At 49.0% G+C, this 24,763-nt stretch overlaps 8 protein-coding genes across 8 annotated transcripts; 2 read left to right on the plus strand and 6 right to left on the minus strand.

Moving 5' to 3' along the window:
* Positions 1–166: 166 nt before the first annotated feature.
* HER10_EVM0011818 (ethyl tert-butyl ether degradation) lies at positions 167–484 on the plus strand (the record flags this gene model as incomplete). Its single annotated transcript, XM_035481237.1, has 1 exon — positions 167–484. One exon carries the CDS (start codon positions 167–169, stop codon positions 482–484), a length of 318 nt encoding a protein of 105 aa, XP_035327341.1.
* Positions 485–2,632: 2,148 nt separating this feature from the next.
* Positions 2,633–4,480, minus strand: HER10_EVM0009183 (major facilitator superfamily transporter). Its single transcript, XM_035478681.1, has 4 exons — positions 4,133–4,480; positions 4,037–4,070; positions 3,401–3,983; positions 2,633–3,352 (listed from the first exon to the last, which is right to left on the minus strand). Exons 1-4 carry the CDS (start codon positions 4,326–4,328, stop codon positions 2,795–2,797), a joined length of 1,371 nt encoding a protein of 456 aa, XP_035327129.1. The 5' UTR covers positions 4,329–4,480; the 3' UTR covers positions 2,633–2,794.
* Positions 4,481–5,692: 1,212 nt separating this feature from the next.
* HER10_EVM0002297 (uncharacterized protein) lies at positions 5,693–6,655 on the minus strand (the record flags this gene model as incomplete). Its single annotated transcript, XM_035472014.1, has 1 exon — positions 5,693–6,655. One exon carries the CDS (start codon positions 6,653–6,655, stop codon positions 5,693–5,695), a length of 963 nt encoding a protein of 320 aa, XP_035326606.1.
* Positions 6,656–7,505: 850 nt separating this feature from the next.
* Positions 7,506–9,273, minus strand: HER10_EVM0008764 (major facilitator superfamily transporter; the record flags this gene model as incomplete). The annotated part of the gene is made up of 3 exons (XM_035478273.1): positions 7,506–7,890; positions 7,944–8,936; positions 9,005–9,273. The coding sequence occupies 3 exons, from the start codon at positions 9,271–9,273 to the stop codon at positions 7,506–7,508; spliced, it is 1,647 nt and encodes a 548-aa protein (XP_035327087.1).
* Positions 9,274–11,066: 1,793 nt separating this feature from the next.
* HER10_EVM0005066 (uncharacterized protein) lies at positions 11,067–12,292 on the minus strand (the record flags this gene model as incomplete). Its single annotated transcript, XM_035474691.1, has 4 exons — positions 11,067–11,196; positions 11,258–11,680; positions 11,733–11,936; positions 12,003–12,292. 4 exons carry the CDS (start codon positions 12,290–12,292, stop codon positions 11,067–11,069), a joined length of 1,047 nt encoding a protein of 348 aa, XP_035326832.1.
* Positions 12,293–17,692: 5,400 nt separating this feature from the next.
* On the plus strand, positions 17,693–19,627 carry HER10_EVM0011708 (uncharacterized protein; the record flags this gene model as incomplete). Its single annotated transcript, XM_035481131.1, has 1 exon — positions 17,693–19,627. One exon carries the CDS (start codon positions 17,693–17,695, stop codon positions 19,568–19,570), a length of 1,878 nt encoding a protein of 625 aa, XP_035327328.1. The 3' UTR covers positions 19,571–19,627.
* A 144-nt stretch (positions 19,628–19,771) lies between these two features.
* HER10_EVM0004092 (uncharacterized protein) lies at positions 19,772–20,752 on the minus strand (the record flags this gene model as incomplete). The annotated part of the gene is made up of 1 exon (XM_035473746.1): positions 19,772–20,752. One exon carries the CDS (start codon positions 20,750–20,752, stop codon positions 19,772–19,774), a length of 981 nt encoding a protein of 326 aa, XP_035326749.1.
* Positions 20,753–21,446: 694 nt separating this feature from the next.
* Positions 21,447–22,903, minus strand: HER10_EVM0010107 (NADH:flavin oxidoreductase/NADH oxidase; the record flags this gene model as incomplete). The annotated part of the gene is made up of 4 exons (XM_035479577.1): positions 21,447–21,494; positions 21,563–21,907; positions 21,988–22,655; positions 22,726–22,903. The coding sequence occupies 4 exons, from the start codon at positions 22,901–22,903 to the stop codon at positions 21,447–21,449; spliced, it is 1,239 nt and encodes a 412-aa protein (XP_035327209.1).
* Between the last annotated feature and the right edge of the window lie 1,860 nt (positions 22,904–24,763).

The following is a 24,763-nucleotide window of genomic DNA, read 5'->3' on the forward strand; positions in this document are numbered from 1 at the left end:
TATAAGTACCCAAGTCTCTATATCGCCTCAAGCTCTGAACTTATCCCTCATTTGTTCTATCTTCTCTCACACATTCTCAACAATCACATCTATATCTAAGGATCGATTCCAGACCTTTCACCACAAAGACCTTCGGTTCTCTCAGACATCACAGATATCGCCCATCATGACTGTCACCATCACTGTCGTTTTCCCCAACGACCCGGACGCCGAGTATGATATCAACTACTACACCACCAAGCATATGCCATTGATCCAAGAGCAATGGAGAAAGTACGGCGTCACGTCCTGGTCGGTAACGAAATTCCAACCTGGCGCTGACGGTATTCCGCCATTGTACGCCTTTGGATCAACCGTTACTTGGGACAGCCTCCAGCAGATCAAGGCTGCTTTCGCTGGGCCTGAGGCTGCTGGGATTATGGGAGACGTTCCCAACTTCTCCAACAAGCAGCCCATCTTCCTGACAGGCGAGGTACTTGCATGAGAATGCAGGAGTATCATGGCTTAGAGTTGGTCAATCCACGACAGTTCAAAGGTACTCTAGAAGACTGTAGAGAGTTTATGTATTAAATTCGGATCAAGATGATCAATGACACAGCGGAATGATTGTCACTTGAATACCTTATGTGCCAGCTCCCAGTTCTTCAGATTTTTCAAAGTCAGACTCCTCCTCGATATTTTCATGCGACACCGCTAGGTCGAACTCAAATGTACATGCATGATCCTTCGTATCACGGTGGTTCATTGCAGAGAGACATGACCCAGATTATGAGCTCGTTTCGATGGTATAAGTCAAACCCCCCACTTCCTGGCACCCCCCTGTTTCTGGCACCCACAAAAACGATGGGATCACAACCCAACCTCCTCATTACTATTAACTATTGATCCTCAACCACACCCACTACAATACAACTGCCAGCCTCACTAGGGCATTCAGAGTCGCTGGATTCAGCCGTAATAACCTCCTTTTCACCCGCTTCGATTTGAGCCCGATGGATATCCCTGATGTTCGCAAACTTCGTGTTGGGATCGATCTGAACAGTCTTCCTCTTCCTAACTGCAGCGTTGGTAACTTGAGCCCTCAGGTGAGCCAGCTGCTGCTGGGCAGCTGCCAGTTGCCAGGCCTGCTCTGTGAAGCCTTTTCACCTTCCTGAACAGCAGCCGTTGAGTGCTGGTATCATTGTCGAGTTGGGTGTATAAGTGCAGTTGACCGCTGAGCTCTGCCAGCTTCCTGGGTGTCGACCAGACCACTGCAGAGGAAGCAGAATCCCATGGCTCAACAGGGTAGTTTGTTGACCATTATGGCATCGCTTTTGCCCCGACTGGTTGGTTTGGGTGTGGTGGGCTTAGCAGAAGGCTCAGGTAATACCATAGGGTTCATCAGGGGCTTAACCATCGCTACAGGGTGTAGACCAGTCCACTTCCAACCACTTCTGATGTTCGAGACTGATAGACCAGCAAGTCGAGCCTTCTGGTAACAGTCCAGGAAGTTCCTTTTACCTATAATGGTAGAGTCGTTCCATTGAGACAAGTAACCGAGCTCCTTCCGATAGGCTGACTTAACAGGGCTGAAGACAGACTGGTCAAGTGGCTGGAGGACATGAGAGGAGTGTGGTGGTAAGAACAGTAAATGGATATTGTTAATATAGCAATTCCACATGAAGTCTGTCGTCGTATGACTCCCATGCCCATCCACAATCAACAGTCGAGCCTCGCCCTCAGCCTCAGGCATAGTCTGTGGGATAAACACCTTCTCTAACCATTCAATGGCAGTTAAGTCTGTAGTCCAGCCATTATCTGTTGCTGTAAACTCCCACCCATCGTATGGAACCAGATGTAATGGAAACCACTGTTGTTGGACCGTCTTCCTTGAAAATGATAAGAGGACAGTGCCCTACCCAAGGCTGAGATACACTCAATGATAGAGACCCATGCCCTCGACCCAGGTTGTTTCTTGCGAACAGACGTCGTCTCAGCCATGCCCAGCACTAACCCATTAGCTCCTGACCCTCGAGGATGCCAGTCTCATCCATATTATATCTGTTGGCTGGTTTGATGTCCTTGATCTCAGGGATAGCAAGGAACTTAAACCAGTTCCTAATGACCTCAGTAGATGCCCCATTAACGCGTCTAGAATCGATGGAACGACTTCTCTGAACCTTAATGATAGGGTTCCTTCTCACGAAGGCATAGATCCAGCCTTTTCTAATGGTTTGGTATCCCCAGCAGCAGCCAGAACTCGCTCTGCGAATTCCTTCACCTGTTGGTGCGTTGGTGCGAGGCCGAAGCCTGAATGCGAACCCATTGTGCCAGCTTACTCTCCTGGTCAGGAGACAGCCTCTGCCAGTCAGCAAAGCCACTTTCCTAGTCTGACCACCTTGGAGACGTAGTTGGAGGGTTGATCGTGGTATCCCATACTCAATGAGGCTCTCTTTTGACTCTTGCCGTTTGAGATGTCCTCGAGAGCCTGACGAAGCTGATCTTCGGTATATTGAGGCATTAGATATAGAAGAAGGTATGTGCAAAAAATGAGCCCATTTGGACTCGAATTGAAAATGTTGTGATAAAAGGAGGTTGGGGGTGGGCATTGCGTTGTGGTGGATTTTCGCGTTTTTGTGGGTGCCAGAAACAGGGGGGTGCCGGGAAGTGGGGGGTTTGACTTAACCTGTGCATGTATGAATCGCATGGAATTCTACCACTAAATTCCAAGTAGTCTGCGATTGCCGTGTTCCCGTAGTGTTATGACCGTTTAGACACCATGCAAGTACTCGATGAGGATCTCGCAGAGGTCATATCAAACTTTGATGAAGGCGAATGTCCCCGCTCCCATCTTCCGCGTTTTGCAAATCCGTGCAGAAAGAACGAATGCCATTCCCAAAATCATGCAACAACCGGCAAACGCTTGCGCGCCAACATATCTCCCCCCCATCGCATCGATAATGGCTCCTGCAATCGGCGATCCAGTGAGGGATGCGAAGCTGACCACCGTGAAGACCATACCCATCCTCGTACCCTGCTTTTGAGGGTCCGTAGTCAAACTACTAAGCACGGATGGAAATAGAGACTGGACTCCACCAACAGCAAAGCCATAGAAAACCGTCCAGACATAGAGCCCAGTTGTGTTTTGCACGCCAATCCAACAAAACATGACGGTCCCGGTCATGAACGCCATTGGGGCAAAAATGTTAATAGTGCCAATAACGTCCCCAATTTGGGCAGGAATGATTCTTCCGAGTGCACCCACACCATTGAGAACCAACAGCAGGTCAAGTGAGTCTGTGTAAGATAGTCCCAAGATGTCCCGGGAGAAGGCCGCAAGAAAGTGAAAGGCAAAGTAGGTTCCCCAGAAGCACTGAATATTTTTTAGTGCTTTATGCTCGCTCTGGATCAAGATGCTTACCATGAACGCCCCAATAGCATAGAAACTATACTCTGATTCTTGGAAGGCTGCCCACTCTACCAGAGGTGCTGCCTGCCGTGGTGGAATCCTAGTCTTGATCAGTAGGCCAGCAACAATCAAGGTCACGACCTGAATTAAGGCAATTGCTCTAATAGTCCAGCCAAGCCCAATCTTAGGCAAAAGCTGTCGAACCATGCTTGGTATAGTAAGACCTCCGACAACAGCCCCGGCAGCTGTGAGGCCAAACGCTAATGAGCGACGTTTTGCAAAGTACGTAGAGGTCACTGCCATGCAGGGACAGAACAGACAACCATTTCCGAGCCCGAGGCAGATACCCTGGGCAAGGAAAAACTGCCAGTACGTAGTACAAAACGAGGCAGCAACCATTCCCAAAATGACAAGGAAGAAGCCGGCAATAAACAAGGGACGGAAAAATCCCATATCTGTCCATCGTCCTGTGAATGTTCCTACGAAAAAGAGCAGAAATACTTCAAACGAACCGATCCATGAGACATCAGACTGTGGCCGCGAAAAGACACTGGTGAAGTATGGCTGGAAGACTCCAAAGGAGTTTGCAACCCCCCTACCATGTGTTAGCACCCCAAATCATGCGACAACAAGATTTAAACCACGAACCAGGTGTTCATAACAACTAAAAACGTGCTGAAGACTGTCACATTATCAATAATGTACGGTTTGTAACAACGTTTGCGCGTTGCTGCTCTTACTTACCTACCATCCACGCTCTAGCGCCTCCATCTGGCGGCGTATCAATTATTCTACTTGGTTGCGATGCGCTTCTCTCGATGCTGCTGTGGGTGGCCATTCTCTCAGTGCTCGTCTCGGTATTGCGAGAGTGTTCTGGAGGTGTGTTGCATATTTTTGGTGTCGGCGGCTCATGGGGCACGGCTTCTGGCTTTTCACCCATTCTGCGAAATTCCGACGGGAAGAATGATTTCGAAAGTGCGGTTGTAGACTGCAGGAGGAAGAGGCGAAACCTCCGGGAGCAACGAATCGACGATGAAGGATCCTTTTGAAAAAAGATGAGATTTGAGAGGCGGTATCATTTGAGAAATGGCAAGGTCGCAGATAACTGCCGTTCTCAGCTGCGGATCAAAGGGCATTCTCGCTATTATAGGTAATTCACCGCGGTCGGGATCGTCCGTCCCTAGCCGATGGTCTCCGAACTCGGCCCCAAGATTAGTTCCCCAGCGGAACCCAGCCGGGGCGGGAACGCTTCCCCCGCCATCCTCCCCTACGATTCATTGAGTTGACTCGACCCAGTGTGACTCAGTCCACTTATTTGCTAGCGTACCGCCGCCCCAACCTTCCCCCCGAGTCCTAATTGCTAATAAAGGAGGCCATGATGAGGCTTTAGCAATACCTCTTGACGTGCTACTCAAGGCTAATTTGACGCCCTTTTGCGACTTATGCAGCGGGCGTCGGGGTTTTGCCTGCCGTTGAGTTTCTCAAGGCTCTTTTTGTCAAGTGTCTTGGCTGATCGAATCTAACCCCACCAATCAATCCACGGCTTTTGCATTTTCAAGAATAACAACTTGGACCTTTTGTTTGCAGTGTCGTGTGCTCCTTTTAACTCAGGAGCAGACCTAAACATCGGCTGATGATGGGGACGCGTTCCTACTAGCCCTGAATCGTGGACGGTCATAGACTCTCATCTGCATGTATCAATGTTAGCGACACGTCCAGAGCGATCTCATAGTTCAACTTCGCTCATTTTTCAGCCATTGGAGATATGAGAGCTGAACCCAAGTCGCATTTGGCAGTAGGGCTAATTACGGCCAATTGAGATAACTCTGAGCATGTGGCACCCATCTACGGGTATTCGATCAAAGTCATATAACAGGCGGGAACGCAGCGAAGACAGCCTACGTTAAAGGGGAGCATTCTCTACTCGCACTTTACAGACCTCCCCTTTAGTCGCTCAATGCTATCATCGGACCGAGAGAGTCTGACCTTCTGAGATCATCCGATCACCGCAACTATCGATATGAATCAGCGTTGATATATGCTTACTCAGGTCTTGTTTCGTATGAGTAGTTGACTTTTGGAAGTCAGCTTGGACATTGCATTCTTTGTTGCTCCCTATGGTATGACGGCTATTATCTCCGTTTGCTGAATTCCGAAACTAGTCAATGGCGAGAGAGATGTAACCAAGAGGCCGTTGGGAACGTAAAGCTCGTGTGATAGATTCATTGCTATGGATAGCAAATTAGGTTGTTCATTTACTACCACTCTTGAAACTGAAGGCTTTATCAAGCGACACAAATTGTTCTACGCTTTTGAAGCCCAAGGGGCATCTCCGGTACCTGTCTTCAATACATCCTTGTGTTCCTCGAGCCAATCTCTGACAGTTGTAGGCTTCCTTCCAAGGGTCCTCTCCGCAAAGTTATTCAATGACCAAATTTCCTCATGAGCTTCTTCATACTTAAAAAAGTTCCACATGGCTTGCACCAAGTGAGGTCCCATAATAGATCCATAGAAAGCAGAAAATGCCTCGAGGCTTCCATCGTACGCAATCGGTTCACCCAGTACTTCGGACAACATAGCCGCCACCTCCTCGAACGTGAGCCAGTCATGACCATTGTTCATTGTGTGGAATGCACCAATGTGCTTCGCATTGTTGGACAAGAACAGTCTGCCTGTAACCTCTGCGATGTCACGAGGGTCCACAAAGGGCACACGATGCTCTGGCCAGATCAGGGTCTTCTTTGCAATGACTGACTTGATTTGGATCCAAAAGTTGTCCATGAATGTTGCTCCGGAGTTGATGTAGGTTACAGGCAGTCCGCTTGCATCGAGAATGCGCTTGGCGATTGGGTGTTCGATTGGAAGGGATCCTGGACCGAGGGTGGTAGGAATTTGTGAAGGCGAGATCTCTGGGAAAACTCCCATCAGACGAATGATGTGTATGATGTTCTTAGCCTGCTTGAGGGCGGTGACCAAGTTCGTCATGGCCTTCTCTTCCGACAGACCTCCTGGAGTAATGACAAAAACACCCTCAATGTCGATGAGGGCGGCGGAGAGGGATGTAACGTCTGAATAGTTGGCCTCGACAACTTCGGCGTTTGGAAAGGCACCTTGAAGCTGTATTTTCTTGCCCGGGCTGCTTGTCGCCAGTCGCAGTTTGATATCAGGAGCCTCTCGAGTGAGAAATTCGGCCAAGGGCCTGCCAATATGAGCGGCTGCTCCAAAAATGAGAATGCTCTTCGGCGTGGGTTTGATGAATAGAGACATTTTTGAGGAATTTCACGTGACAATGAGATTTCTTGCTACAGAGTGAGTGAGATGACGCCTTGTGATGGGAAAAGGAGAGTTCGTGACGAAGTTGAGACAAGTTCGTCAGTCGAAGATTATCAAGAGAGCTTAAATATTGCTTTTTAGTACAGTTTTGATTCGTACCTAAGTATGGGAAGCCGGAAGTCACCAAGTGCCGTTCGGGCCTTCTACGGGCCCAGCAGCCGAGATGATTACCTGACTTTGACAAGGCTGGGCAAGACCGGGGGACATGTGTCAGTAAAACTAAGCTATTGAAGCCTTCAATACCCTTCAACAGCATCTGATATTAGATAGAAGTTCTAGTTCACGGTACTCTTGGCTGAAATCCATAAAAACGTCAGCTGGTGAGCACTTCGTCTCGTTTTACAGTCAGACAGCGGTAAACGTTACCGCTTTGGACAAGGATTTCCGCCTGAAAGTAGCTCCGAGCGGAACCTTATTAGTGGCGAACCGCTGACATAAGCGGCTAGAATAATGAATTTCGAAAGCTTAGGCGTCCTGCTTCTGTAGTAGATAGGGGCTCGGTGATTTGTTTCCTAACTCGGCATGTCGGACAGTTTTGAATTCAAAGTTTGTTTCGAGATGACTATCCTGCCTTCTGATTAACAATCGTGCGTCTAGGCGGACTCTTTTTAGATAAGATTTTAAATCCGTCAACATACGGGACGGGCCGTCATTGAAATTGATTAAGTCATCTAGTATGTGGCTACACAAGTCTCAACATTGGATTTGTTCTTGTCCGCTACGTTTGGAGATCTACCATATAGTTTCCCACATCAACAGAACAACGAGACCAGCACCGCCCTAATCAATATACGTATATGAAGTTGGGATTCTCTTTGTCAGTCATGTCTGTAAATGCTGTGGCATTGAGCTCGTCGGCGGTATAGTTGCCATTTGCACGCAAAGTCTCTCTTTGCTTTTCTTTGCGCTTGTTCTCCCAGATAAAGGCATACCGAAAGACAAAGAAAAGGGCAAGCTCAATGCAATTTGCAACCAAGAGCGAACCAATACCAAGGTGATACGAGGGTGCCTGATTCGTCTTGTAAAAAAACGGGCTTGCAATATTGCCGATGCAAGCGCCGAACCAAATCATGCCGGAGACAATCATCTTCTTGGACTGACCGCCAGTGTTCGATGTGATGAGGGAGAGAGAGATGACGAAGGACGCCTGGTATGAACCAGTAAGATAGCTTATGAAGGTCAGTGTCCATCTCGCGATAGTGTATGTGAGAAGGCATCTTACAAGCAAATGAGACGGCCGATGTAGGCATTGGCTGGTGCAAGAAGGAATCCCAAGGCACCACAAATGGTTGGCAGCATGAAAAGAGCACAAACCAATGTACGACTGTTGGCCGGCATATACCTGTTCGCCAAGGCACCAAGACCAATCCAGATTACCACAAGAGCGCCTTGCGGGATGCCAAGCAGCGCCGTCTCAAGCGTCCCAAAGCCAAGACCCTTGATGACAAGTGTGGAGAAGTTGGAGATGCCACCGTTAGGAACGTTGGAGACGAAGCCTAACAAGGTGAAAAGCCAAGTTTTGTAATCCATATAAGCCTCCTTGATTTGTCCCCAATTGATACGGCGCTGTTCAATGCCCGTTTGATTGCGACGCATGCGAGCAATCATGATGAGTTTTTCTTCGTGACTGAAGCCCCAGATGGTTCGCGGAGAGTTGGGGAGGCAGAGAGCGAGAATGAGTGCCCAGAACGCACAGAAAGCACCGACAACAAGGAACTCGTAGCGCCACGACTCCAGGGCGCCTTTAATGTGTCCAATACCGTATCCTAGAACGAATATCGTCAGTGAAAAGTTATTAAGAGAGCACGATGTACAGCGTGAGAATCGTCCAAACTTACCAATGAGACCGCCACCCGCAACACCAATTCCATTCCAAGCATACCACGCTGAGATCCGGGAGGGCTGCTCAGATCGGGTGTAGTACATCGATGTGATCAACATGAAAGCAGGATCTGCGATGGCCTCGAAGGCACCGGAAAGTACGCGGAGGGCGAGAAGACCGCCGAAGTTCTTAGCCGCGGCCTGGGCCATAAGAAGGGCACCCCACATGAAGATGTTGAAAGAGAGATACCAAGCTGGGCGGCAGCGCTGCATAATAAGGTTGGACGGGATAGCCCAGACGAGCCAGCCGAAGTAGAAGCAACTGGAAAGCCATGAATATTCTTCACCTTTCAGGTTGAGACCGTCCTTTAACCCGAAAATCGCTGCGTAAGATCTGTGGTATGATCAGCTAAAAGCTACAAAGAGCCCGGGGATTTATGTTTTGAGGAATGAGGGCTTTACAGAGTAGTCTTGTCGACGTAGTAGAAAAAGTAGCAGATTCCAAGAAGTGGCAAGATCCGCATGTCGAGTTTGCGGAGAAGACGCTTCTCATCGGCTTGATCAATTGATTCGTCATTTGGGTACCGTGCCAGGGCTTCAAGATAGATCTCTGGGAATTCTGGCTGGCCGTCTTCCTGCAAAAGCTGCGGTTTTTGGAGATCTTGCTCGATATGTTCAACATCGCTCTTGCGCGACTTGGTGTCCGCGACGTCCGGAATTGTGTCGACCATGTTAACAGCAAGTCGCGAGCTCGACTGGAAGTTTTTCTCAAAACTACTCGGTGAAAAGATATTTCTGGATTGTCTAGCTGCTGTGAAGACCTGAAGCTTACATGTACTTGCAACCTCGAGGGAGACTGGAAGAGGATATTCTTTCCTCAAGTACTCGAATATCTGAAAGCGAGCGCTTCAAATAGCCTTGTGCTGTTTTCCCGCTACCGACTCCGCGGTTTCGGGCAACTCCCGCCATGGATCGTCGAGGTGTCTTTTGGGCGAGCTAGGCAAGCTTTGGCGCACCCTCCCCGAGTTCATAGGTCCAGCCAGGAATGGACAAAGACTACATCACAGTGGGTTCCATGAGTCGCGCACAGAGTGCGGGGTGCTTCCACACTGGTATCAATTTCCTTCTAGTACTAACAGTAATAGCGGTTCGGTTAACAGATCAGTGGTTCGGATATCAGCTCTGCAGCTCGAACCGTGCTCTATAAGTCTCATTTAGCCCAATTAATGCTCACGGCACTTTTGAATACCATCTGGGCTACTTTCAAACATATAGATCCTTGAAAAAAGCTCAGGGAGGTATAATATAAAGTTACCAAGTTAGAGAATCCAAGCTGTGACGGTGTTCAGAAGCCCAAAATTGTTAACTTCGATTTCGCGGGGTTCCCGCCGAAGTGCGACTTCTCCGGCTTATTGCCCGTGGGGAAATGGCGGCCCTGGGGTTTGGAGGTGGGGGTTCACGCGGGCTTGCGGGGATAATGGTTCGTCGCTTTCACACCTTCCGCCCCGATTCATATTGACGTCTAACGCTTGACTGGTGGAAATATATCTTCCGTCAATTCTTCCGTGTGTTGGAGCTAAACGATAGGCCGAAGACGGCGCCAAGCCAAGTTAGCCACGTTTTGATCCTTTTCAATCTATCCACCGTGCCGACCACGCGGTTCTGGTCAGTTGGGGACACTTGTAGTTGGCTACTTTCAAGACAATATCGCGTCTTGAGTTATCCCCAGCCAGAACAGAAACTTCCAGTCTCGTTTGGCAAAGGTTGAAGCTACATGGACCAATGCCATGTGATGGCATGCTCTTTTGGCCGATGGAAAGTCACTTAGAGCGGGTCGTAAATCTTGTTGTAATGACAGCCCCAGGCACATATCTTTTCCGTACTGTAAGGTCTTGGTCCAGGCATTGCAACCGACTTCATGCAAGGAAACTGAGTGTTGTCTTTGACTAAATGCACGTCAAGTCCTCTTGGAATTCTGGCAAGATAGGCTGCCGCAAGCCTGAATGTGAGTCGCACAGAACGTGTCATGGGATGCTGTGCACGCAAGCCGTCGCACATAGCGTCCAGACTAATAAACTCAAAGCGTTGGAAAGTCCGCCATTGTCTTTACCTATCGTGCCGGCCTCAAGACTCAACACGACGCCTTTGGTTTCGCTAAGCCTTGTCCACGGGGCTGACTCGGAGTCTGGTTTGATTTCTCCACAGTCAAGTACTTTGAAGCACTTCACGAACTTACTCCTTCCGAAGTACTTCATTTGCGCAATTTGCAAGTGGCCATCGGGGACGATGTCTGAAACTTGCAGTGCTGCCACTGCGATTTCAATTGGGTTGTTGTCACTGCAAACTATATAATTCAACATGTCACGGCGGTGTGGACGCTGAAGTACATTCTTATCCCATCTTTCCATTATCTTGGTCACTTGGTAGCTTGACAGCAATCAGATGGTGAGCTCTGTCACTGAAGTATGCACTGAGTGCCTGAGATCTTCTCTCAATATTGAATCCCAGATTCTGTGTGCAATGACTAATAATCCTTCACTCCAGCCAACTGTAGCAGCTTATCCGTTATCTGAGGCTTCTCGAAGGGCTCTATACGGTGCTTAGGACAGACCTCGCCGTTTCTTTTGGGGGGATCCTGTGATGGGCGAATATTGCTAATCCTTGTGAGCGGGTGCGCGGGGGATCACCAGAAGATTTGGATGGTCTCAAACCTACCAGTGAGGCCAGTGTGTCGTGCCAAACCAATTATCGAAGCAATATTTCTTTGCCTCCAAAGCTTCATCCGTGGCGAATTTTCGTGGTGTCATACAAATGTACTGCACGTGTCTGATCTGATCACCTTCGGGGAATCGGGCGTAATGCATGGTCCGCGAATCCCACAATACAAAATCACCGGGTGCCATGTTCACCTTGAAGAGTTCGCACCCCTTACTTTCAAACCATTTGACATCCTTCTCATTGAAGAGAAAAAGGTCCATGAACTTTATCTCTGGGGGTGGGGCATCCTCATGGTTGGCGGATTCGCGCTTGTGGGCGAAGAATTCGTCGAAAAGCGTAGCTGAGCCACGCATCAGAACAAGCCCACCATCATTTGGGCCGTTTGGTGCGAAATTCAAAAGCCCTTGAACAGCTTGCATGCTACTTAAAATTAGTTTGAGCTTTGGGACGTTTTTCTCATAATGCGACTGACCCTTTTCTCTCTGGATTTTGGTCGCAGTGCGGCCATGGACTCCACACAATATCCTTGCGATTTGGTAGTGAAATGTTCATGCCATCGAAAGACGTGATAAGTTCATTGGTTTCCCAAAGCTTCTCAAACACTTCGATGACGGCTGGCTCCATACGAGCCTCCCATGCCATTTGCTCATGTGACGCACCGTACGCAGAATACATGCTACAATCATAATAAGAGATGTTAGTCCCAACCGTCCTTCATCGACTAATTAGGGGTTCACCTTACCCTCCCTTGAAACTGACTGGAAGGTGATCCGCAGTCCATGTAGTAGGATCCTTTTCGTCAAAGCCAAGTTCAAATTTCTTCAACCATTTGATTTGCTTCTCGCAATAGTACTGAGCACGCTCCTTGCTGATGACATTCTTAATGATGACGCAGCCATTTTGATGGAACTCATCACGCCAATCTCCGTAGTGTTTGCCTGCGTCAAATGTGACGAGATCCTTGCTCTCGAACTGAGCAGCAAAGGTCCTCTTCACATCTACTGGATCGACAGTCTGTGTTCGCGTTGCCATTTTGGTTTTCGGAGGTATGGTTTGAGTTAGACAGGTGCTTATAGCCTTTAGTTGTCGGCGTGGGGTTTGCAGTCAGAACACCCAATACGTTAAGGCAGTGAAATAATGTGTTGGTCGCGTTCTGTCCATGCGTCTTTGTAGTATTTTCTGGTGTGGATGACTAGATATAGGTTGAATCTCTTCATTTTTGAATTGTGAAGCTCCGGCCCCACACACTTCGAGCCCGCACCGCAAGATAGTCGGGGATTGATTCCCGCCGGACCGGTTCTTCGGCTCGGTTCGGTTCGGGGGACCAGTGAACTCCGATCGAGCCCACCAACTACCTATGCTAATCTTTCACCCATGTTCTCACGGCCAGATTGTGCTACTTGTATGGATATTCCCGGTCAAGTAAGCACTGAATTCAACGAAATTGTTCAAAGATAGTACTTTCTCGGTGGCTATAGGCCTGCTAACCTCAATGATCATGTAAGGACTCAAGAGTCTGGGCTAATAATGTACTCAAGAGGCCGTTCACAGCGCTTGGTCAAGGGATTCGATTGCGAATAGACGTACATCTCCATAATTTATATTATTTTGATATGTTGTAAGGCTGGAAATTGTTGGAAGCCCCCAATCCAATAACACCCAACAGACTTCGAGATTGAGTTGAACAAAACCTTCGAAGCTGAGAGCATGTTCTCCTCTTGTAGCCTAGTCAATTCCAGCCAGGCTTTAATCAAGCATTTGAGTTCGACGAATTGAGAAACCGAAAAAGGTTAGTCCAACTCGAACCGAGCAGATCGTGGACACTGTAATCGCTATTAGTATGTGTGGTGGTTTTTTTTCCGGCTTTACAGGCGCAAAAGATCGACCTTAACGGGATCGCGCTTTCAAGGGAAATCACACGATACGGTACACTTTTTAACTACACAATACGCGCAATGTGCCCCAAGCACGCGCTCAACGCAATATCGTGATTTCGATACGAAAACCGCCATGCAATTCGATCGCTATTGGTATAACACCAGGTAGAGTTGTATTCTCGAACAGCGAGTGAAAATCCATCGGGCAACTTTGATGCTGAGTTGGAAGTGAAGTCACATCATTGGTTGTTGGTACCTCGTTAAGTCAGCTGAGTTACGAAGAGCCGGCCATCTAGAAGTAGTAGCAGATCTTTCGTTTGTTGACCTAGTATTTCATATTTATTTCACGCAAGGCCTAAATCTAAATCCTTCTAGTGGAAACCTTTAGCAGTTGCAGAAACCCCAATCCTGAATTTCATGAGCCGCTTCATCGATATGTTGTGTCTACGTCAAGTCTTCCATGGCCGCCGCCTTGATGAATCTTGTCGGCATTTGTTGAGGCATCTCAGACGACGATGGTCGCTGACGCAGGGTCAAACAGATATTTCCAGTGCAGGCAACTTGAGTTCGGGAGGCATGACGTCACTAGCTAAGTCCTCGCGAAACATGAATTCATCATTTTTATTGTGACCATTGACGTAGCCGACATGTGGTCTTTCATCATGCAGTTACCGCCTTTGGAGAAACTTGTTGCTAATACCTATTTCACATGATATAGTATAAATGGACTCGTTGTAAGCATGTTGAGAGACCATTCACAAAGATTCTATGAGCCTATAAGCTCAAACTCAGAAGCAAGCAAGAAAAAGGCCTATCACCTGAACAGATGGTTTGGAGGCGCGATAGCGTTATGATGGTATGCGCAGGTCTCGCGCTGTCACAATGCAAGCATCTCATTGGCATTTCACTGAGAGACAGATTGGAACTGAGTTTGACAGTGACCCATCCATCCAGTTCATTAACGGCTGATACGAGGGCTCATTGCGGGCACATGCTGCCATTCGGCGACTGTGATTTTGCAACTTGTCGTCACGCTACATGTGGCGCTACTTACCAATGTAGGGCACCAATACCACTAGGCAACGGTGATTACAGTACATCCGCTTGTCATATGTATCTATGGATGAGACACCCTGCAAATCTGCTTCGCAGAAGATTCAATGATGCAACAATGCACTATCCCATTACTACGGCATGACGTCTATACATAGTTAGAAATCTACCACAAAGGAAAGTTGTAGAATATGTATAATTCCAACATGCCTGTATAACCCCTTTTCAAAGCCCTCCCCCTGTACTTGATTGAAAACATTAAGATATAATCAGAGGCCTATGTATCGACTTTGGGACACATATCGGCCATTTGGCATCATATTTATGTAACTTTTAACCAATAGTAACCAATTTATGTATCAGTCAGCCTCCTAGACGTCGAAACATGTTCCACCATACTCAACTAGTCGGCGTGTTGAAAAAGATCAAACCTGAGGAGTGTAAGCATCCCTGTCTTTGCAAAAGTCGCCGACTAATTACGCAGTCGACTGAAGAAGTATCAGCTCTAAACGGGTGGTATCAAAGTCATCGATATCGTTAGCCCCGCATCAAGTCGAGAGGTTGGCGGAGAAGGCTGTTCCGAGAGCACTTTGGGCATCTTAGGAGGTTGGCAAAGTTTTATTTTGCCAGTATCACAACGAAAATTACCTGCCGTCAGGGTTTCACTCTCATCATCTCAACATCGCTCTAAGTGAGATCGACAACCTACGTTGGAAATCACCAATTTCCCAAAAGGGATGTGCGCTTTTACGCGCTTGAATTGTAACCCAGGTCATGTCCTCCTTCCTTCCTGGAGTCGTAGCAGCCTAATGAGAGTTGAGGTTATGGGGACGAAGTCGCGTTGTGGACTTGGCCGAGTATTCTTGATATAAAGTGGCTAACTCATGGATAAAGACTAAGGACATGCGTCCCAATTATCGTTCGCCTACAGCATCCACCATGCCACTGAATCGGCTGTGCCGGCACCACGAGTGGACCGACTAACAATTTGATAGAATGGGCAGACCTCCTTTCGCTCAACATTTAGATGATGCACCCTCAAGATGACCTGCACTGCACTTTGGAATTCCATCGCCTAGGGTGTGGTTACAACAGAACATTGACTGTTACGCTATTCCCCGTTCTCGGTCCGCTTCCATACTAACCACCAACGGTTACATCCAATGAAAAACCTCACGGAGAATCTTTCTTGGCTAATCATGAACTACGAGAAAAGCTTCGAAGTACCGCGCCAATCGACTTGTGGTCAGCATCCACTCTATCGTGCGGGGAAGGCGAACTAGGGGCCAGCCTGCACAAGTCTGCGCTTAACATACCATCAGTTCATGAGTGTAACCTCACCTCCGCAACCGACCATGCGCACCAGTCGTTGAACGAGCTGATAGTGGGGTATGCAGTATCACGAGGTTTGCCTCGTGTAAGGACGCTGTTGCTCCCCATGGGGAAGCATCAGGACGGCGGGCTGATTCAATTTTACTCAAGGTAAGTCAAACCCCCCACTTCCCGGCACCCCCCTGTTTCTGGCACCCACAAAAACGCGAAAATCCACCACAACGCAATGCCCACCCCCAACCTCCTTTTATCACAACATTTTCAATTCGAGTCCAAATGGGCTCATTTTTTGCACATACCTTCTTCTATATCTAATGCCTCAATATACCGAAGATCAGCTTCGTCAGGCTCTCGAGGACATCTCAAACGGCAAGAGTCAAAAGAGAGCCTCATTGGAGTATGGGATACCACGATCAACCCTCCAACTACGTCTCCAAGGTGGTCAGACTAGGAAAGTGGCTTTTGCTGACTGGCAGAGGCTGTCTCCTGACCAGGAGAGTAAGCTGGCACAATGGGTTCGCATTCAGGCTTCGCTGGGCCTCGCACCAACGCACCAACAGGTGAAGGAATTCGCAGAGCGAGTTCTGGCTGCTGCTGGGGATACCAAACCATTAGGAAAAGGCTGGATCTATGCCTTCGTGAGAAGGAACCCTATCATTAAGGTTCAGAGAAGTCGTTCCATCGATTCTAGACGCGTTAATGGGGCATCTACTGAGGTCATTAGGAACTGGTTTAAGTTCCTTGCTATCCCTGAGATCAAGGACATCAAACCAGCCAACAGATATAATATGGATGAGACTGGCATCCTCGAGGGTCAGGAGCTAATGGGTTAGTGCTGGGCATGGCTGAGACGACGTCTGTTCGCAAGAAACAACCTGGGTCGAGGGCATGGGTCTCTATCATTGAGTGTATCTCAGCCTTGGGTAGGGCACTTCGTCCTCTTATCATTTTCAAGGGAAGACGGTCCAACAACAGTGGTTTCCATTACATCTGGTTCCATACGATGGGTGGGAGTTTACAGCAACAGATAATGGCTGGACTACAGACTTAACTGCCATTGAATGGTTAGAGAAGGTGTTTATCCCACAGACTATGCCCGAGGCTGAGGGCGAGGCTCGACTGTTGATTGTGGATGGGCATGGAGTCATACGACGACAGACTTCATGTGGAATTGCTATATTAACAATATCCATTTACTGTTCTTACCACCACACTCCTCTCATGTCCTCCAGCCACTTGACCAGTCTGTCTTCAGCCCTGTTAAGTCAGCCTATCGGAAGGAGCTCGGTTACTTGTCTCAATGGAACGACTCTACCATTATAGGTAAAAGGAACTTCCTGGACTGTTACCAGAAGGCTCGACTTGCTGGTCTATCAGTCTCGAACATCAGAAGTGGTTGGAAGTGGACTGGTCTACACCCTGTAGCGATGGTTAAGCCCTGATGAACCCTATGGTATTACCTGCTGCCCACCACACCCAAACCAACCAGTCGGGGCAAAAAGCGATGCCATAATGGTCAACAAACTACCCCTGTTGAGCCATGGGATTCTGCTTCCTCTGCAGTGGTCTGGTCGACACCCAGGAAGCTGGCAGAGCTCAGCGGTCAACTGCACTTATACACCCAACTCGACAATGATACCAGCACTCAACGGCTGCTGTTCAGGAAGGTGAAAAAAGGCTTCACAGAGCAGGCCTGGCAACTGGCAGCTGCCCAGCAGCAGCTGGCTCACCTGAGGGCTCAAGTTACCAACGCTGCAGTTAGGAAGAGGAAGACTGTTCAGATCGATCCCAACACGAAGTTTGCGAACATCAGGGATATCCATCGGGCTCAAATCGAAGCGGGTGAAAAGGAGGTTATTACGGCTGAATCCAGCGACTCTGAATGCCCTAGTGAGGCTGGCAGTTGTATTGTAGTGGGTGTGGTTGAGGATCAATAGTTAATAGTAATGAGGAGGTTGGGTTGTGATCCCATCGTTTTTGTGGGTGCCAGAAACAGGGGGGTGCCAGGAAGTGGGGGGTTTGACTTACTCAGCGATTACTATAAAACAATCATTGGCACTTCTTTGCTGCCTCACATCGGCACAGAATGACAGCTTCCAAAGCTCGAATCCTCCATTGAATTTTCGGTATCAAACTTCCGTGCCCAGCTCTGGCCCAGTTCGTTGCGATAATGTGGTTTACGACAGAAAGCCTGGGACGCCTAGCGTCCTTAGCGATACTTGTAGGATCGTCCGTTTTGGGCGTGACCGCACAAGCCGTGCCTCCTGTCAATCAAGAGAAGGGTGTCTCGGCTTGGGCTTTCGACATGAGCCAGGTCACATTGAGCAGTGGACGCTTCTTCGACAATCAGGCTCGCACGCTGACGTACCTTAAATGGGTCGATGTTGAGCGCTTGCTGTACAACTTCCGAAAGAACCATGGACTGTCAACAAACAACGCGGCGACGAACGGCGGATGGGATGCCCCGGATTTTCCATTCAGAACTCACTTCCAAGGCCACTTTCTGAACGCATGGGCATTTTGCTACGCACAGCTACGCGACACCGAGTGCAAAAATAGGGCCACTTACTTTGCTGCCGAACTGAAGAAGTGCCAAGACAACAACAGCAAAGTCGGCTTTACCACCGGCTACCTTTCTGGCTTTCCGGAGTCTGAGATCACTGCTGTTGAGAACCGCAGTCTCAGCAACGGCAACGTTCCTTACTATGCCATTCACAAGACCATGGCTGGCTTGCTCGACGTTTGGCGCCACATTGGTGACACCAACGCGCGAGACGTTCTCCTCGCGATGGCAGCGTGGGTCGACTCCCGCACGGGGAAGCTCACGTATGCCCAGATGCAAGCCATGATGGCTACAGAGTTTGGAGGAATGAATGAAGTCTTGGCCGATATCTTCCACCAAACTGGGGATCAACGATGGCTCACTGTCGCACAGCGATTTGACCATGCCGCCATTTTCGATCCTCTAGCTTCGAATCAGGATAGCCTTAATGGCTTGCATGCGAACACTCAAGTTCCGAAATGGATTGGTGCCTCCCGCGAGTACAAAGCAACGGGGACCAGTCGATACCAGGACATCGCCCGTAACGCGTGGAACATCACCGTTAGCGCGCATTCGTACGCCATTGGCGGAAACAGTCAGGCGGAGCACTTTCGGCTCCCCAATGCCATCGCTGGGTTTTTGAACCAGGACACTTGCGAGGCTTGCAACACCTACAACATGCTCAAGCTCACGCGAGAGCTTTGGTTGACGAATCCGAGTGCGACGAGTTACTTTGACTTTTACGAGCGTGCTTTACTCAACCACTTGCTGGGTCAGCAGAATCCATCTGATGGCCATGGGCATGTCACATACTTCACCCCTTTGAACCCCGGTGGACGTCGTGGCGTCGGTCCAGCTTGGGGCGGAGGCACCTGGAGTACGGACTATGACTCATTCTGGTGCTGCCAAGGAACTGGACTGGAAACAAACACAAAACTCATGGACTCCATCTACTTTTACGACAACTCTGCGCTCTACGTAAACCTTTTCATACCCTCAGTTCTAACATGGACTCAGCGTAGCGTCACTGTCACCCAAACAACCGAATTTCCCCGCAGTGACACAACGACGCTAAAGGTTGCGGGCGCTGGTAAATGGGCCATGCGTGTCCGAATTCCAGCATGGGCTTCGGGAGCTCAAGTTACCGTGAATGGCCAAGCCATAAGCAGTGCCGCTGGAACATACGCCTCTATCGACCGTACCTGGGTCTCGGGCGATACCGTGGTTGTGAAGCTACCTATGAAGCTGCAAGTCATTCCTGCTAACGACAACCCCACCATCGCCGCAATCGCCTATGGACCAGTCATTCTGAGTGGAAATTATGGAAGCGAAACACTATCTACTACCCCATCGATGAACTTGGCCACGGTTAAGAGAACTGGCACGACGGGATTGGCTTTCACGGCGACGGCGGGTGGCAAGACCGTTAACCTTGGTCCCTTCTACGATGCTCAAGGTTTCAATTACAACGTGTACTGGTCCATCAGCGGAAGCCTGCCTGCATGAGATGTCAAGAGGTCCATGATAATTCGGTTCTCTTATTTTACCTCTCCGTATATAATGTACTCAAGCACCTCAACCTTCCTGTGCATGAAGAAAATTGAATGTACAATACCTTATTGGGGAAAGCACCGATAGTTTGAGGTTTGTGAATAAAGATATGTAATGTGTCTGCAAGTGACATTCCTGTCTCGGACAAACTTATTACTAGATTTGCAGAAATTGCCCATCTCTAGCAGCCTTAACCCTCACGCACTGTCCATTCACTTTCAGATATCGATTGAAGGCGTCTGTGCCGATCACAAATGGGTGTTCAGTGCCGTCTGGTCTGTGATCTAGGAGATCGAAGTGATAAAGCGCTCGGTCTTGGTTCTGGTGACTGGCAATAAGTGTATCCACGCCCGCCTCCTTTGCTAGGTCCGCAAACCGGTTCAAAGACACGATTTGCTGGTCTTTGGCTGACGCACTGCTTGGAATACCAACACCGCCATAAAACCCAGCGACATGCTTTGCACCCTTATCAGACACCTCAAAGATCGATGACACAGTGCCTGGCGTATGACCTGGTGTCACAAAGAAGTTGAACGTGATATTGCCAATGGTCAGTTGGTCACCATCTGAGATGGTTTTGTCCTTGATCGGTCCGTCCTGAGTTTGCGATAGAGTTTCCCAAGCCGCAGCTGAGGCATATGTAGCGAAGGAAAAGTTGTCTTGGAGCCATCGGGCCCCTCCGTAATGATCAAAATGTTCGTGGGTGATAACGAGATGTTTGATGTCGCTGGCACTAAATCCAAGTTTCTCGAGAGAGGGTATCAGAATGCCCTCAGCCTCGACAGCGTTGTTGAGCGCATCGAAGACTATGAGACCATCGCCAGTATCGTAAGCCCATGCTGAGACAGCGCTCTGTCCAATATAGTATAATCGGTCAAAGACCTCGTGAGGGGCAATGAACCCTGGTATCTGTGTAGCGGAGGAAAGTTCAGGGTAGACTTGGCCGAGAATGCAGCGGTGTGCAAAGTACGCGTAAAGGTCTGGGCCTGCAAGCGTGCGTGCATCGTTCATCCATCTCGTGACGTTGTCTTTCTGCTCCTTTGGAAATTCTGTAATGTTGAAGAAGTCTTGAAATTGCGCGCGAGCAAACCCCGCCAACGCTACAACGTTCCGTAACGACGAGATATTGATCTTCATGTTGAATTTGTGACATGGAATGTAGTCTTCGCAAAGGGATGTTACACTTCAAAGTCCCGATTAGCTACTTTATACACGCAGTCATATTCTCAGTTCGGAAATAGGTGACCAAGCAGGATCTGCGTGCCTAAGTTTCCGAAGGGTCGTAACGATTCCCCCAGACCAAAAGTAGTAGAGGCTTACTCCAGTCCCCTGTCCCCTGCTTCCAAACAAACGCAATGTTGGAAATTAAGTCATAGGTCTGTGGAAGGTGGTATCGAAATTGGAGTCCCCAGCGTGTAGGATAATAATCCGTTATCCCATTGAAACCCGGAAATCTAGGAGATGTGCGGAGGATGAGGGGAAGAGGCAATTTGGAGCTTGGCCCGCAATCGTTGGCTCTGGGCCGGAGGTGAACTTTGCCGAAATTGATCATCCATATTTCCGGGAAGCAGGAAGGCAAGACTTGTTGATTAATGAAAAGCAGATGTCACAACGCATCTTAGGTAAGACGCCGAGAACATGAGAATAAGACTGAATGTGATTAGAATCTATCGTGCATTTCATTAAGGCTGTGGCCTCCTTCACCCTCCCCACAAATTACATGCGTAGCTTATCAGGAACAGACGTGCAAGAAGAAAACATCCGCAGCGATTCCTCGGCCTTTGTTGGTGGTATCAAAAACTCTTGGTATAGTTTGAATGAATCCCAATTCCTAATCTGCCTTTCCTCCAAGTTTACGTATTTCAGCGCCGTACCAGGCCTAAGTGAACGCGCGTCAGTCGAGTCACAAAAAGCAGCAATATTCCATCTCTACGGGGTGAGACTTACCGTTGCAGCGCCCTCACCAATCGCCTTGAGTCCAAACTTCTTAGTGAACCATGGCGCCTCGATCTTGCGCACGTACAACTTCGCGTCCTCGTCCTTGACAGTGGCTGCCAGAATGGTATTCTTTGGTAGTGCGGGATTCAACACTGCAGGCCTGCCTAGTCCGATAAGATCACAGCCTCTAGTTTCGAGGGCCGCCTCCATCCCCTGACGACTACGAAAGCCACCAGTCACCATCAAAGGAACGTCTGGGAAGTCACGACGGACCGCTCGGGCGAATTCAAGGAAGAAAGCTTCGCGCGCCTTTGTGCGATCCGACTTCTTTTCATCGGCAACCCCCGTAGCCATCTTATTGAGTACGTTGGTTAGCTTGAAATCCCAGTCCAAACTTCAAAGGCATTCTCGGTACAAGATTAGTCGCCACTTACCAGAGGGTCTTCATAGGTGCCACCGCTGACCTCCAAAAAGTCAACCCCAGCATCAGTAATCAACTTGAGCTGTTCGATGCAATCATCGAGCTCAGATTGGGACTGATGGTCAACTGAGTTGAATTTAATTCCGACGCAGAAGGTCTTCGGGACCACTTCACGAATGGCCCGGATGATTTCAACAACAATCTTGACACGAGCGGCCGGTGATCCGCCGTAATCATCGGTTCGCTCATTGCTTTTTTCGGACATGAACTGAGCTAGCAGGTAGCCGTGGGCGCCATGAATTTCCATGCCGGCGAAACCGGCGTCCGACGCCAATTTAGCTGTCCGGGCAAAGCGGCGAACAACATCTTTGATATCAGCAACAGTCATTTGCCGAGGAGTACCGAAGACCAAAGAGCTGATAAGACGCGCGATGAGACCTTGTCCAAAGTTTAAAGGTATCGCACTGGGTGCAATCGCCTTTTCGAAAAAGCCACGCTTGCCTGCGCCAAGGGGAGATTGGCGGCCAGGATGGTTGACCTGGACAATGGTCGGGGTGCCATTCTTGTTGCAGACCTTTGCCCAGGCCTTCCAGGCATCCAGCTGCCGCTCATACGGGATTGAATCGTTATATGCAATGTCTTTGGGCGAACCAAGGTACTTCTGGTCAACTTCCACGTTGCCTATCCACGTGAATTAGTCAGTTGATTCGCCGTATTTGATTGATCAATCCAGAGCTGCCAACTTGCGTACCAGTCAAGACCAATCCCCAACCACCATCGGCCCATTCAGCATAAGGTGAGTGGAAAGCAGGGGAAGGTAATCCTTCGCCATCGGCCATGTTCTCGGCCATCGCCGCTTTCGTGAGGCGGTTGGGTAGACTCAGACCACATGCCAACGTCAATGGCTTCGCGATTACCGAGTTTGACATGGTTCTTGTGTTCGAATGTTGGTCTTTCTAGTACCTTACTTAGAGTCAAGTCAATTGCGAATCTGCTTCGCTTGGAATGTAGAGTAAGAAGCCAAGTACTGAATGAGTTGAGTCCGATTTCTACGAAAAAAGGAGGTTGTGGTGAATTTTGAATGATGAATCACAATACACTCTTATGAGATACTCCAATTGAGTTAGATCTCGACTCCGCTGTTTCCATGGACAAAACGCCGTCGCAAGGCCGCCACAGTCCCACAATAGGAGATCGAAACCCCAGGCGTCATTCGAGTCTAGTTTAATAGAGAACCGATTACAAAGACCGAGTCTCCGGTGAAACGGGGAACCCCCACTGCATCGGATCAGAATCAGCCCGTTTAATGTATCTGGGTGCATCTGAGATTTGTGCCGAGGTATGGCGGAGGTGGTTCTTACTGCCAGCCACGCCGAAGATTTGTCTAGCCTCCTCAAACCGGCGGAATAGTCCCGCCGATTCCATCCTGCGGAGTTTGACATTCAATTAGTTTACTGAGCTTGAACACAGACAGGGGACGGATTTTGCACCCTCCACTGACTCGAAACAATTTTTAAACCACATTTCCACCGGATCCGTAGTTTAATCACTGCGCCGTCCACGCAGCGGTCGATGCTTCAGACTGATGCGTGAGGCATTGCGCCAGCGGAAGGCTGTAAGAACTTTGGGCGCTCTTCTTGCAGCACAGACGCAGGATAGCGTTATTTCTACATCTTTTCCGACGATAATCACCTTAGTGAACGATCAAGTATCATCTACCAACTCACGTCATCCAAGGTGAACTGACCTTCGCCAGCAATACAGATTGTGAAATCGTTCTGGAGGGTCGTGCCTGATGAAACCAATTCTATGCAATCGCAACGCACTGTAAGAGATTTTTTTGTGTCTATCAAATCTTACGGCCCAAATCGCATCGATCATGGAAAGCATAGTTGGCACAAAACCATGTCGTCCAGCTTTGCGCCACGCCTGCACGTCAGATGCGGGACGAACCGAAGCACCTCCACTTACCAGGCCGTGTTCATGTTCATGTTCTTGAAATATTCACTCGAAACCCTGATAATGAACAGCTTGTGCACTGGGTGTAAGCGAGATTCAAGGCCGAAATTTTGCGTGCATTCCCATTTCGGGCGAGGTGTGCATGACGCCCGGAGACGGCACGCGGTATTGAAAGGCTTCTCGGACGAATCGTTGTGTTCGCGTTCCCTTGGGCACAGTCGGTCATGCGAGACGATGAACATATCTCATTGCGGCACGACCTGTCGATGAAATAGGTTAATGACCGCAGGGGAGGTTTAGCTATCATCGCGTTGCGAGTGGGTAATGGGATCTGCCAACTGGAGCTTGTTAAACTGTGACACGGTGGCCGGAGAACTGACAACGTAAAAGCATCCTCTCGACACGTGTGCAGATGCTTGCCTCGTCGGCGTGCCTCTACATTGGAATATTCTGCCTGCTACCGACATGACACCGAGCGAAAATTGATCAGTGAGAGCAATCTTCATGGAGTCCACATGAAAAGCTTCAGCATAGGCACAGCGCCAGCTTGACTGAGCTATCATCATAGGTGCGCGTCAAATGTGACACTCACAATACCCCATGCTTTCCAAAGCCCCATTTTTTATCCTCATGCAGGTTGTCTCGGCTCTAAATCTCTTACTAGAAGCTCTCCTGGATCTCGTGATGGCGCAGCGGCATTTCAAGACCGAGATTCGGACCGTTGTGGGGAAATTTTACGCCTACCACGGTCTTCTTAATTTCTCTCTTCGTTTTTACTGCCATGTCACTTCAAACCCTGTGCACTCGGTCCCGCGGGCGTGGTGCTCCGC

Source organism: Colletotrichum scovillei (assembly GCF_011075155.1).
Source record: "Colletotrichum scovillei strain TJNH1 chromosome Unknown Contig00011, whole genome shotgun sequence".
Classification (NCBI taxonomy): domain Eukaryota; kingdom Fungi; phylum Ascomycota; class Sordariomycetes; order Glomerellales; family Glomerellaceae; genus Colletotrichum; species Colletotrichum scovillei.